This window comes from Carcharodon carcharias, chromosome 19 (assembly GCF_017639515.1).
Source record: "Carcharodon carcharias isolate sCarCar2 chromosome 19, sCarCar2.pri, whole genome shotgun sequence".
Classification (NCBI taxonomy): domain Eukaryota; kingdom Metazoa; phylum Chordata; class Chondrichthyes; order Lamniformes; family Lamnidae; genus Carcharodon; species Carcharodon carcharias.
In genome coordinates, this window is record NC_054485.1 from 111,221,940 (window position 1) to 111,235,710 (window position 13,771).

Consider the following 13,771-nt stretch of genomic DNA (forward strand, 5'->3'; position numbering starts at 1 on the left):
TTGGCTGTAAACTCAGTCATTTACAGCACAGGAGGAGTCCGCTCCAGTCAACAAAGATCTGACTCCACTAATGCCATTGTCCAGCACTTGGCCCATAGCCCTGGAGGCTATGGCAACACAAGTGAATATCTAAATACTTCTTAAATGTTACAAGAGTTTCTGACTCAACTACCCTTTCAGGCAGTGAGTTCCAGACTCCCACCGCCCTCTGGGTGAAAAACTTTCTCCTCAACTCCCCTCTTCGCCTTCTACCTCTTACCTTAAATCTACACCCCCTGGTTATTGACCCCTCTACTAATAGAAAAAAGTGCCTTCCTATCTGCCCTATCTATGCCCCTCATAATCTTATACACCTCTATCAGGTCCCCCTCTCAACCTTCGCTGCTCCAAGGAAAACAACCCCAGCCTCTCCAATCTTTCCTCATAGCTCCGACCCTCCACTCCAGGCAGCATCCTGGTAAATCTCCTCTGCACCCCCTCCAGTGCAATCACATCCTTCCTATGATGTGATGACCAGAACTGCATGCAGTACTCCAGTTATGGCCTAACCAGCTTTTTATACAGTTCCTGCATAACCTCACTGTGCTTGTATTCTATGCCTCGGCTAATAAAGGCAAGTATCCCAAATGCCTTCTTAACCACCTTACCTACCTGCCCTGGTACCTTCAGTGATCTGTGGATGTACACACCAGGGTCCCTCTGATCTTCAGTATTTTCCAGGGTCCTACCATTCATAGTGTAATCCTTTGCCTTGTTAGCCCTCCCCAAGTGCATTGCCTCACCCTTTTCCGGGTTGAATTCTATTTGCCACTGCTCTGCCCACCTGACCAGTCCATTGATATTCTCCCGCAGTTTATGTCTATCCTCCTCACTATTTACCATCCTACCGATTCTCGTATCATCCATGAACTTCTTGTGCTTTGGGATGTCCTGAGGCCGTGAAAGGGGCTATATAAATGCATATCTTTCTTTCCTTCTTTTGACGTTTTGTTCCAGTATAAAAAAGAAGAGGAGTTTGTCCCACTGACCTGCGAACGATTAAACCTTTCTTGACAAATGCAGCAAACTGCCTCATCGGAGGTCCTGGAATAAAATGGAATAAAATGAGCCCATGTGAGTCTTTTTGGACAAAGCCAACAAACAGCAGAACACAAAGAGAAGACAAAAATAACTGCGCTTGCCAGAAACCTGAAATTTAAAAAATAACACAGAAAATGCTGGAAACGCTCAGTGGGTCTGGAGAGAGAATCAGAGTTAACGTTTCAGCCCTGAGACCCTTCATCAAAATGGGACACGTTAACTATGGAGCAGGTTCTTAGAAGAAACCCAGAGACATGGATAAGGTGGGAGCAGGGTAGGGGGAGCGTGAGAACAAAAGGGAAGGTCTGTGATGGGCTGGAAACAGGAACCATCAAATGACTTGCGCCCCCTAGATGTAGCGAACAGGCTTTCGGCAGTCAAGAGGGGAGTTACTCGTGTGTCAGTCAGATCGAGCGAGAAACAGCAGATTTCCTCCCTAAACGACAAGCAGTGAATCAGATGGGTTTTTATGACAATGCGGACTGATCGAGGCCACAGCTCTCAAATTGCAGAAGCGGGGCGAGGAGGGGGGGTTGGAAACGAGAATCAGAGAAGCTGAAAGCACACAGGATGGCTTTTATGTTTGAGATTATCAGGTTGGCTTTGTCCAGCGAACGCGAGCTGTGCCCTTGATATTAACACATTAGCTGGTGCTTGAAATAATATAGGCAGAGAGCGCGATTAACTAAACAAACACTGGTGGTTTAAGAACAGGACACTAACACCATGTGTGCTTCTTCAATCACCCCCCAGCTCTAGACTCTCAGTTACCCAAGAAGCCCACGCTGTGTAGCGATTGGTCAATACAGTCACAACATCAGTTAACTACATTCTCTTAAAAGGTACATAGCACTCCACTTTACCACACTCGATCAGCAGGGCTGGGGGAACCAGAGTTGACGATGGAGGGAGAGTCCAGGAGAGTAGTTTTCAGGCTGTAACTGCATGACTACAGCATTTTCTCAAAGCAAAAAAGAGAGAAAGACACCGAGCACCATTTCCAAAGCTCCAGGAAACAGTTGAGAGAGAAAGAAGCCCAGTCTGCTGTAAGTGTTGCCAACCCCTCCAGGGTTGCCCTGGAGACTCCAGGAATTGAAGTTGAATTTTCAGGACTCCGCTGTGCACCAAGACCCAGGAGAAAATCCATCGAGGCATTGAAAAGTACTTTCCTTTTCCATTTTTATTGGACGCTTTTACTAGTTATAAAAGTATTGGAAACTGTGGGGGTGGTAGGGAGTTTGGAGAAGCTGTTTGACTGGGGCAGCATGATTAGATTTCAGAGTTGATGTGATAGAACCTCAAGGAATATGTCCAGACAGAGTTGGGAACTTTATTTTACATATGCTTACACACACAAAAAAAAGAGAGATGGTTGTAGTTCTTTATTTTAAACGTGTTTTTGTAATATGCACTACCCCTCCCATCTTCTCCCACCAGTAATGGATTGGAGGGCCTGGTGGATGCTAGAGAAACAACTTTGAGGGGGAAGGCAGTCATTCAGGCCAATTCTCCAGGATTTCCCCTGCAGTCTCCAGTCAAAGTTACAGAGGGAGACCTGGGGTGGGGGGGAAACTCCCACTGAATTTCTAACCTTTTCCACAAGGGCTCCTCATCAAACTATGACAGAATTCAACCATTTATTGCTACTTTACCAAATCGCTTGAAAATACCCTTGTCATCCATTGACTACAAAGCTCAGGAGAAGCTGAAGGCGATAGATGTTTGGACTCGAAAGGAATCAAAGGGACACGGGTGTCAGGCAGGAAAGTGGAGGTGAGGGAGATGACCAGTCATGACCTTACTGAATAGCAGAGCCGGCATGAGGGGCCATACGTCCAGCTCCTGCTCCTATTCCTATATCTTACGTTCTTGTGTTTGATCCTCCACGCTGTTGTAGTCAAACACAGCTTAACACCTGTTCAGGAAATTTTATTTTGCCCCCTCTCGTGAAGGCCCTGGGGCTTTGACCCACAGGAGCTGGCACTTTTCCCACACCCTACCTGAATGCCAGTGGGCACACGTAGACTGGCAGGAGTGCGCGGGGAGCTCTTGGGGCACAGCGGGTGGCACCCCATGCCTCAGAGCCAGCAGCTCCAGGTTCGAGTCCCTGCCAAGGGCTTGATGGCCAAGGAAGGTGCGTTCACAACAGGGCCAAACAGGGCGAGGGTCACCCTCCAACGCATGCCAACGGCAGGTGGGTAAGAGCGGGAGAGATTCCTGTTCAGCCACGTGATGGAGAGAACATCGCTCTCCCTAGCTCTGTTACCTCAGCAGCCCGGAGTGAACTGTAACACAGCAGCACCACCGCCATGAATGCACGACCATGGCCCAGCTAATCCTGATCCTATTTCATCCCAAGGAAAGGGCTGTTAGATGAGCCATCGGCAGTCACAATCCTAACCCAACCACCACTCCGGTACCCAATGATGCTACCAGTGAGGAGATCCAACACCAGATCAGCTGCACCACTTCTACAAATTACAGCATTTGCTGACTAAAGTCCTCGTTCACAGAGCAGTTGTCACCATCACACTCCCATGCTGCAGTATGAACATACGAATTAGGAGCAGGAGTAGGCCACTCGGCCCCTCGAGCCTGCTCCCCCATTCAATAAGATCATGGCTGATCTGATTGTAACCTCAAACCCACATTCCCACCCCCACCACACCCGGTAACCTTTCACCCATTTGTTCATCAAGACTCTATCTAACTCTGCCTTAAAAATATTCAAAGACTCTGCTTCCACTGCCTTTTGAGGAAGAGAGTTCCAAAGACTCGACCCTCTGAGAGAAAAAAATCCTCCTCATCTCTGTCTTAAACAAGCCACCTTTATATCTAAACAGTGACCCCAAGTTCTGGATTCTCCCCCAAGAGGAAACATCCTCCCCACATCCACCCTGTCAAGACCCCTCAGGATCTTAAAGGTTTCAATTAAGCCGCCTCTTACTCTTCTAAATTCCACTGGATACAAGCCTAACCTGTCCAACCTTTCCTTATAAGACAATCCACCCATTCCTGGTATTAGGCTAGTAAACGTTCTCTGAACTGCTTCTAACGCACCTTTCCTTAAATAAAGAGACTAGTACTGAACACAATACTCCAGATGTGGTCTCACCAATGCCCTGTACAACTGGGGCATAACCTCCCTGCTTTTGTAATTGATTCCCCTCACAATAAACGATAACATTCTATTAGCTTTCCCAATTACCTACTGAGCCTGCAAACTGGCCTTTTGTGATTCATCACATCACATCAGAGACACATAAGTGCACCAGAGAAATTCCAGCAACAACGCCTCCACCTCATCCTGCAGATGCATTGGGAGGACAGTCAAACAAACACTAGTGTCCTTCTTGAAGCCAGCTCCACAAGCATTCAGGCAAAACGCCAGCAAAATCCACTACGATGGACTGGTCACTGTGCCTGGATGGCCAGAAAAAAAACCCTCTCTCCCACAGGGCCCTGTTTTCTCAAATGGCCAGGCTTCCAGAGGAGAACAAAGAAAACGCTCCAAAGAACCCTGAAGCTCTCCTTGAAATGTGGCTGCATTGACATGAATAACTGGGAGGAGCTTGCTAACAATTATTCAGAATGGCAGCCCAACTTGTGCATCAAGCTGCATCATGATCCGATGTGACAGAGCGATGGCAGAGAAGGAAAGGAAGTAAATCCTGCTCTCCACCTCCCACTGCCTCGTGGGAACGCCCTGCCCCCCACGTGCGGAAAGATCTACGGGTCGAGAATCGGCCCCTTCGCTCACGTGAAGACCCGCGGAAGGAACTCACGACCGTGAGTGGATGCCATCGCTGAATTGAGGGGCAGCCGGAGGTGATGGTCACAGTGGTCTCTATTTTTACCTCAACGCAGGTCGGCTACTTCACTATAAACTGCAGCTCAGACCTCAACACTTGCTGTAGCTCAGTGGGTGGCATTCTTCTCTGGGAGTGGGGGACGGTTGTGGGTTCAGAGATTCAAGCACTTAGAATCGAGGCCGACAGTCCCCAGTGCTGCACTGAAGGAGCCCTGCGCTGTCTTCCAAATCAGGCATTAAACCGAGACCCTGCGCTGCAAAACACTTTGGCACCTCTGGAGGTTGTGAACAGTGAAAACCCAAGCCTTTTGTGTATTCATTCATCCATGACATGTGGTCATCGCTGGCTAGGACAGCATTTATTGCCCATCCCTAACTGCCTTTGTTCAGAGGGCATTTAAAAGTCAACCACACGGCTGTGAATCTACAGTCACATGTTGGCCAACTGATTTCATTCTCTAACCCAGGTGGCTTTTTACAACAATGGTTTCATGGCCATCATTAGACTTTTAAGTCCACATTTTTATTGAATTCAAATTCCACCATCTGCCATGATGGGATTTGAACCCAGGTCCCTGGAGCATTAATCTAAATCTCTAGCCTAGTAGACAGTACCACTACGCTACTGCCTCCCATTAACATGCTTCAGTCCCATGTGGGTGAGTCACTGACCCATTGATTAAGCAAGTGGGGGGGTAGGAGGGAATGGATGGAGCCGATTCTAATGCCTGAGCTATTACATAACGTACAAGACCAGGTAGAAGCAGGAAGTGAAGAGTAACATGAGAGGAACACCAGACTGCAGTCGGCTGTGGTGAGTTGAGTGTAAAGACTGCTCCGAAAGGAAACCACTACCACCTCATTGCAAGGTTTCGTTCTGACTCAGCCCCCGCAGTCACAGTTCTCCGAAACACAAAATGTTATTTTCAGTTCGGATTACGGGGAAAGTTCAGTAAATATTAGCCAGCCATGAGTTCGGGAAGGTTGGCGGGGGGGTGGGGGGGGGGGGCGGTGTGTGGGCAGAGAGAGAATGTTTCAGCTGCAAGTGTCAGCTATTCAAGGCTGAGATAGACAGATTTTTAATCAGTAAGGGAATCAAGGGTTACAGGGAAAAGGCAGGAAAGTGGAGTTGAGGATTATCACATCAGCCGTGCCCTCGTTGAATGGCAGAGCCAGACTCGATGGGCCGAATGGCCTACTTCTGCTCTTACATCTTAACGTCTTATCCAGGCTGACACCCCAGAGCAGCAACTCAGGAAGGGGCTTTCAAGAAAGGATGTTAGAGTCCACTGTCCCTTTTGTCCAGAGCTCCTCCCAAATGGGTGATCCTTCCGTAACTCTGATTGCACCAAACAAATTCCTCACAGACCAACAGGGCACCATGTGAGAAACCATCGAATTGAACGTGCATGTCGATGTGACATTAACTATGGGAGACTGGGGAGGAAAATTTCATCTTGTGCCAGAGCACATCAGCAACAATAGCGAATTGGGTAGCTGCCCCATTTACACCCACCCCAACCCTCTCTTCAGTAGATGCCCAGATGCCTGTGGGATTGGAGGGAGGGACTGTCCTCCGGATCATGCAGTGTGCACTATAACATCAGCAGCAAGGTCGTCACAAGTGTGCAGATACCAGCAGTGAGATCCCCGGGGAGTGAGCAGATACCAGCAGTGAGATCCCCGGGTTGTGTGCAGATACCAGCAGTGAGATCCCCGGGTTGTGTGCAGATACCAGCAGTGAGGTCCCCGGGTTGTGTGCAGATACCAGCAGTGAGGTCCCCCAACAGTGTGCAGATACCAGCAGTGAGATCCCCGGGGAGTGAGCAGATACCAGCAGTGAGATCCCCGGGTTGTGTGCAGATACCAGCAGTGAGGTCCCCGGGTTGTGTGCAGATACCAGCAGTGAGGTCCCCCAAGAGTGTGCAGATACCAGCAGTGAGATCCAGGGCAGTGAGCAGATACCAGCAGTGAGATCCCCGGTGACTGTGCAGATACAAGCAGTGAGATCCCCGGGGACTGTACAGATACAAGCAGTGAGATCCCCAGGGAGCGTGCAGATACCAGCAGTGAGATCCCCGGGGAGTGTGCAGATACCAGCAGTGAGGTCCCCGGGTTGTGTGCAGATACCAGCAGTGAGGTCCCCCAACAGTGTGCAGATACCAGCAGTGAGATCCCCGGGGAGTGAGCAGATACCAGCAGTGAGATCCCCAGGTTGTGTGCAGATACCAGCAGTGAGGTCCCCGGGTTGTGTGCAGATACCAGCAGTGAGGTCCCCCAAGAGTGTGCAGATACCAGCAGTGAAATCCAGGGCAGTGAGCAGATACCAGCAGTGAGATCCCCGGTGACTGTGCAGATACAAGCAGTGAGATCCCCGGGGACTGTACAGATACAAGCAGTGAGATCCCCGGGGAGCGTGCAGATACCAGCAGTGAGATCCCCGGGGAGTGTGCAGATACCAGCAGTGAGGTCCCCGGGTTGTGTGCAGATACCAGCAGTGAGGTCCCCCAACAGTGTGCAGATACCAGCAGTGAGATCCCCGGGGAGTGAGCAGATACCAGCAGTGAGATCCCCAGGTTGTGTGCAGATACCAGCAGTGAGGTCCCCGGGTTGTGTGCAGATACCAGCAGTGAGGTCCCCCAAGAGTGTGCAGATACCAGCAGTGAAATCCAGGGCAGTGAGCAGATACCAGCAGTGAGATCCCCGGTGACTGTGCAGATACAAGCAGTGAGATCCCCGGGGACTGTACAGATACAAGCAGTGAGATCCCCGGGGAGCGTGCAGATACCAGCAGTGAGATCCCCGGGGAGTGTGCAGATACCAGCAGTGAGATCCCCGGGGAGTGTGCAGATACCAGCAGTGAGATCCCTGGGGACTGTGCAGATACCAGCAGTGAGATCCCTGGGGACTGTGCAGATATCAGCAGTGAGATCCCCAGGGACTGTGCAGATATCAGCAGTGAGATCCCCGGGGACTGTGCAGATATCAGCAGTGAGATCCCCGGGGACTGTGCTGATACAAGATTGAGATCCCCGGGGACTGTGCAGATACAAGCAGTGAGATCCCCGGGGACTGTGCAGATATCTGCAGTGAGATCCCCGGGGACTGTGCAGATACAAGAGTGAGATCCCTGGGGACTGTGCAGATACAAGCAGTGAGATCCCCGGGGACTGTGCAGATATCAGCAGTGAGATCCCTGCGGACTGTGCAGATACAAGCAGTGAGATCTCCGGAGACTGTGCAGATACAAGCAGTGAGATCCCCAGGGAGTGTGCAGATACCAGCAGTGAGATCCCTATATAGTGTGCAGATATCAGCAGTGAGATCCCCCGGGGAGAGAGCAGGTATTACAGTGAGTAGGCAGTGGTTGTGAGGGGATGGAGGGTAGGAAGTTATACTTCATAGGTCTGTTGACTAGCAGAAATGTGCTATTTTACACACTTGTCTCACACCGAGGGCAATCTTGCCCTTAAACAATGTATACATAACAGAATACACAAACATCTTAGTGAGTGGCCTCCATTCAGATATTTAAACGTATGTTCCCCTGTAGCTGTCGCCGATGCCCCTGTATCCACCTCCATTTGGATGGGTTTCCCATTGACTTCCACTGTCACATAGATTGGTTCTGTTTTACCCATTTTTAAGTTGTGTAGCGAGTAAATATCTGACTCACTTTCTTCTGGCTCCCCTATTACACGGATTTCATGATTTCTTCCTTTTTAAATTGAAATTTTGTCTCAACCTGTCTTTACAATATTGCTAATGTGCCCATTACGATGGTAGTCGAAACACTCGGTTCTTGGAAATTGTCATTTGTTTGCAGGCTGTCTGGTTCCAATTCTGCCATTATTAATATGGGTTCTATCTGTGAACCCATTGCTTTTTACAGGTCTGTTAATGACGGCTGTTTCCTGGCCTTTCCACTGAGTCCTGCACTTCCGCTCCGTTTCCCGACGTGAAGGATGGAGCCATTTTGTGCTCCCCTGATTGATTTGGAATCCCTGACTTTGTCTCCATCGCGAACACCAACTCCAGCGCCTTGCTGAAGTCTAATTTCGTTTCTGACAACAACTGTTTCTGAATGGCGTCTTCGTTAATCCCACATACTAATTAGCCTCTTACCATGCCGCTGATCGATATCCTGAACTCACAGCGCTCTGTCAGTTGTTTTAAGGCTGCTACACAGCAAGCGACTGACTCTCCAGCGGCACCTCGAATTGAATTTAAAACGCTTCTCCAACCAGACTCTAAATTTCTCTTAACATCACAGCCCACACTACACAGCAAATGGGTCATACAGTCACATGGTCAATCTGCTCACACCCTCTCCAGTGCAATCACATCCTTCCTATAGTGTGGCGACCAGAACTGCACACAGTACTCCAGCTGTGGCCTAACTAGCATTTTATACAGCTCCAACATACCCTCCCTGCTCTTGTATTCTATGCCTCGCTTAATAAAGGCAAGTATCCCATACACCTTCTTAACCACTTTATCCACCTGTGGTGCTGCCTTCAGGGATCTATGGATCTATGGACATGTACACCAAGGTCCCCCTGATCCTCTGTACTTTGTAGAATCCTACCATTCATTGTGTATTCCCTTGTCATGTTAGTCCTCCTAAAATGCATCACCTCACACTTCTCAGGATTAAGTTCCATTTGCCACTGCTCTGCCCATCTTACCAGCCCATCTATATCGTCCTGTAATCCAAGGATTTCCTCCTCACTATTTACCACACCACCAATTTTCAAGTCATCTGCAAACTTACTGATCATACCTCCTATATTCACGTCTAAATCATTAATGTACACTACAAACAGCAAGGCTCCCAGCACCAATCCCTGCAGTACACCACTCGTCACAGGTTTCCAATCACAAAAACAACCTTCGACCTCTGCCTCCTGCCACTAAGCCAATTTTAGGTCCAATTTTGATGAGGCAGTGCAAGGGAAGATTCAAGCAGGCTTGTAAACAAAAGAAGCTCAATGAATTCTACAATGTAGAAGAGCCTGGAACAACAAATTCAGACATTTATTCGTTGTTTAATCTGAAAGTTGGAAAGACAGAAGCAATATTTGTCACAGTGAAAGTAAATGGCAAACCGGTTAGAATGGAAGTGGTCATGGGAACTTTCACTACAGTCATTGGGGAACATACCTTCAGATATTTGAATAATGGTGGACATCAATTAAATTTAGAAGAAAGAGCCACCACACTAAAAACATATACAGGTGAAGACATCCAAGTAAAAGGCATAAGCAGAGTAACTGTCCATTATGTAAACCAATCAGCCCTGATGGTGGTAACAGGTAAAGGGCCAAGTCTTCTGGGGTGAAATTAGTTAAAGGAGGTTAAGTCAGAATGGGCTGAAATGTTCCAGTTGAGAGCAAGTGGGCTACCAGAGCTACTTAGAAATTATGGCACTGTCTTTAAAGGGAAAATCCAGGGCCTTCAGGCCAAGGTTCATGTGGACCCCTCACCTCATGAAAGTGAGACCAAAAGTTGGCAGTGAACTGAACAGACTGGAAAAGCTGGGCATTATAGAACATGTCCAGTTCTCAGAATGGGCAGCAGCCATAGTCCCTGTCCTTAAGCCCAACCAAAGCGTCCGAATTTGTGCAGACTACAAACTGACGGTTAATAAAGTGGCTAAGCTAGACAGGCACCCTATTCCAAAAATGGAAGACTTGTACGCCAAGCTGGCAGGAGGGACAATGTACACAAAGCTTGACACGAGTCATGCTTATCAACAATTAGAGTTGGATAATGCCTCTCGGGAATTTGTCACCATTAATACCCACAAAGGGTTGTACCAATATACACGATTCCCTTTCATTGTCTCCTCTGCTTGTGCCATCTTCAGAGAACAATGGAAAGTTTACTGCAGGGGCTGCCCCAGGTTCTGGTCTATTTAGACGATGTATTGGTGACACGATTCACTGAAAAAAAGCATTTGGCAAACTTAGAGTAAGTCTTAAAATGTTCTTGCAAGCTGGAGTGCATTTGAAAAAAAGGTGCACATTCCTAGCAAGGGAGGTGATCTATTTGGATCACCGGTTGGGTTCACTGGGCCTTCACCCAGTTGAGGAAAAAGAGAGAGCCATAAGAGAGGCACCTGTGCCAAAGAACGGATCAGAGCTCAAACCATTCCGAGGAATGATCAACTACTATGGGCGGTCCTTACCCAATTTGTCTACAGCGTTGGCCCCCCTGCATTGTCTACTCAAAAAGAACCAACATTGGTCTTGGAAGATGTCCCAGAAAGAAGCTTTCATAAAGGTGAAACAATTGTTGAACTAGTCAATCTATTAGCGCATTATGACCAGACGAAAGAATTGATGCTGACATGTGATGCATCTCCCTACGGAGTGGGAGCAGTGCTCTCTCATCGGATGTATGGTGGCACAGAACAGCCAATAGGTTACGAAACAAGAACGCTCACCAGAGTGGAAAAGGGATACTCGTAGGTAGAAAAAGATGGTCTGTCCTTCATTTTTGGTGTCAAGAAATTTCACCAGTATGTACACGGTCATCATTTTACAATTGTTTAGACAACAAACCATTGCTAGGTTGTTTAGCAAGGACAAGGCTATACCATCCATAGCCTCAGCAAGAATACAACAATGGGCCTTATTTCAGGCAGCATACAAATACATTCTCGTACATAGGCCTGGTAATCAAATCACAAATGCCAATCCCCTTAGTCGTTTGCCTTTATAAGAAAATGATGAGCAGGTTATTGGGGAAGAACTTGTTTTACTGTTAAATTTTTTAGATTCCTCACTGGTATGTGCTCGACAGTTCAGGGACTGGACAATTCAGGACCCAGCCCTATCTGAGGTACGAGAAAAAGTGCTACAGGGTTGGTCACAGGAGCCTGTATCTAACAAAATGAAACCGCATTTCAACAGAAAGCATGAAATAACCAGCCAGGATGACAGCTTATTGTGGGGAGCACGAGTGATAGTTCCTCCAAAGGGAAGGGAGCCACTTTTAAGTGAACAACACAGTGCCCATCCAGGAATTTCCCGAATGAAGACCATAGGACGGAGCTATCTATGATAACCTGGGTTGGATGGCAAAATAGAGAGTTTAGTAAAGCACTGCCTGCAGTGCCAGCAACTGTAAATGTTGCCAGTGACACCTCCATTGCACCCATGGGAGTGGCCAGGTAGACCCTGGGTGCGGCTACACATTGTTCCCAGGAAAGGTACAACGTGGTCAATGTTTCTGCTCATTGTCGATGCCCATTCAAAATGGTTGGATGTATATGAGGTGAAGTCACCAAGATCAGCCGCTACAATTGAGAAACTACGTCAGAGTTTTGCCATTCATGGTACCAGAAATAATTGTTTCCGATAGCAGCATGGCATTTACTAGTGCTGAGTTTCAATGGTTTATCAGCTTCAGCGGTATCACTCATGTGAAAACTGCACCGTACCACCCTTCCTCAAATGGACTGGCCAAAAGTGGGGTTCAAACGTTCAAGGCAGGCATGAGAAAGGTAACATGTATTTCCTTGGCAACCAAGCTAGCACGCCTTCTTTTTCATTACAGGGCTACCCCTCACACGGCAACAGGTGTCACACCCAAGGAGCTATTGTTGAAACACCGTCACAGGATGAGATTGAGCTTAATGATGCTGAATTTAGAGGGGAAAGTGGACAGGAATCAGGGAAGCAAGAAAACCGGATACAACTGGCAGAGTTCAAAAGGAAATTTACCGTGGGAGAGTCAGTTTGCATGAAAGGTTTCAGGGAGGGACCAAAGTGGTTGCCGGGTAAGATAAGTGCGGTGATAGGACCTCAATTTTATCATGTGGAGATGAAAGGCCGGATCATCCATAAACATGCGGACCACGTAAGGAAAAGAGAGACAAATTATCAAGATTTGATTCCACCATTGATCATGACCAGGTCTGCGTTTCCTGTTGAGGATACTCAACCAGGACTGAGACGTCTGATGTTCCTGGAAGAGTTGAGGATACAGAACTGCAAGTGCCCACCAAAGCACCTGATGTTCAGGCAACTCCGGAAGAGGATGTTTTTGACAAAGAATCTGAAGTTGTGGAGCTGCGATATTCCACACGTACCTGAAAGACTGAACTTTTAAATTCCTCACCCAGTATAGCTGAGTTAATGGGGGAGGAAAGTAGTAATTGTGCTTTTACTTAGTGTGCAATGTATCTTTAAGAATAATATTTGTTAAGGAAGATCACATGATCTGTAGCAAACAATAGGAGAGTAGCGTGGGCTACATCATCAGGCAGTGAAGAGATGGAGTTGAAGTTGAAAGCATGCGTGTAGTTGCTGCTACGTATATTGTCAATAAACTTAATGATTTCATCCAAGATCTGCAGCTCAACTCTTATCATTAACGTACAACTTGGCCACCCCACAACTCTCTTTTCCTCTACCCCCATTCTCTCTCTCTATCCCCCTCTACCCCATTCTCTCTCTTTCTCTATCCCCCTCTACACCATTCTCTCTCTCTCTCTCTATCCACCTCTACCCCCATTCTCTCTCTCTCTCTCTCTCTCTCTCTCTCCCTCTGCCCCCATTCTGTCTGTCTCCCTCTCCCTATCTGCCCCCATTCTGTCTGTCTCCCTCTCCGCCCCCATTCTGTCTGTCTCCCTCTCCCTCTCTGGCCCCATTCTGTCTGTCTCCCTCTCCCTCTCAGGCCCCATTCTGTTTGTCTCCCTCTCCATCTCTGGCCCCATTCTGTCTGTCTCGCTCTCCCTCTCTGGCCCCATTCTGTCTGTCTCCCTCTCCCTCTCTGGCCCCATTCTGTCTGTCTTTCTCTCTCCCTCTGCCCCCATTCTCTCTCTCACCCTCTCCCTCTCTGCCCCCATTCTGTCTGTCTGTCTCTCTCCCT

At 48.1% G+C, this 13,771-nt stretch overlaps 1 protein-coding gene across 1 annotated transcript in view; it reads right to left on the reverse strand.

Annotated features, from left to right (window-relative positions):
• The window catches only part of LOC121291721 (TNF receptor-associated factor 2-like), a 41,159-nt gene that overhangs the window by 21,158 nt on the left and 6,230 nt on the right, over positions 1-13,771 (reverse strand). The window contains exon 2 of the mRNA XM_041213217.1: positions 1,029-1,083. Within this exon, the coding sequence (XP_041069151.1) occupies positions 1,029-1,083 (55 nt within the window). The remainder of the gene's footprint in view (positions 1-1,028; positions 1,084-13,771) is intronic.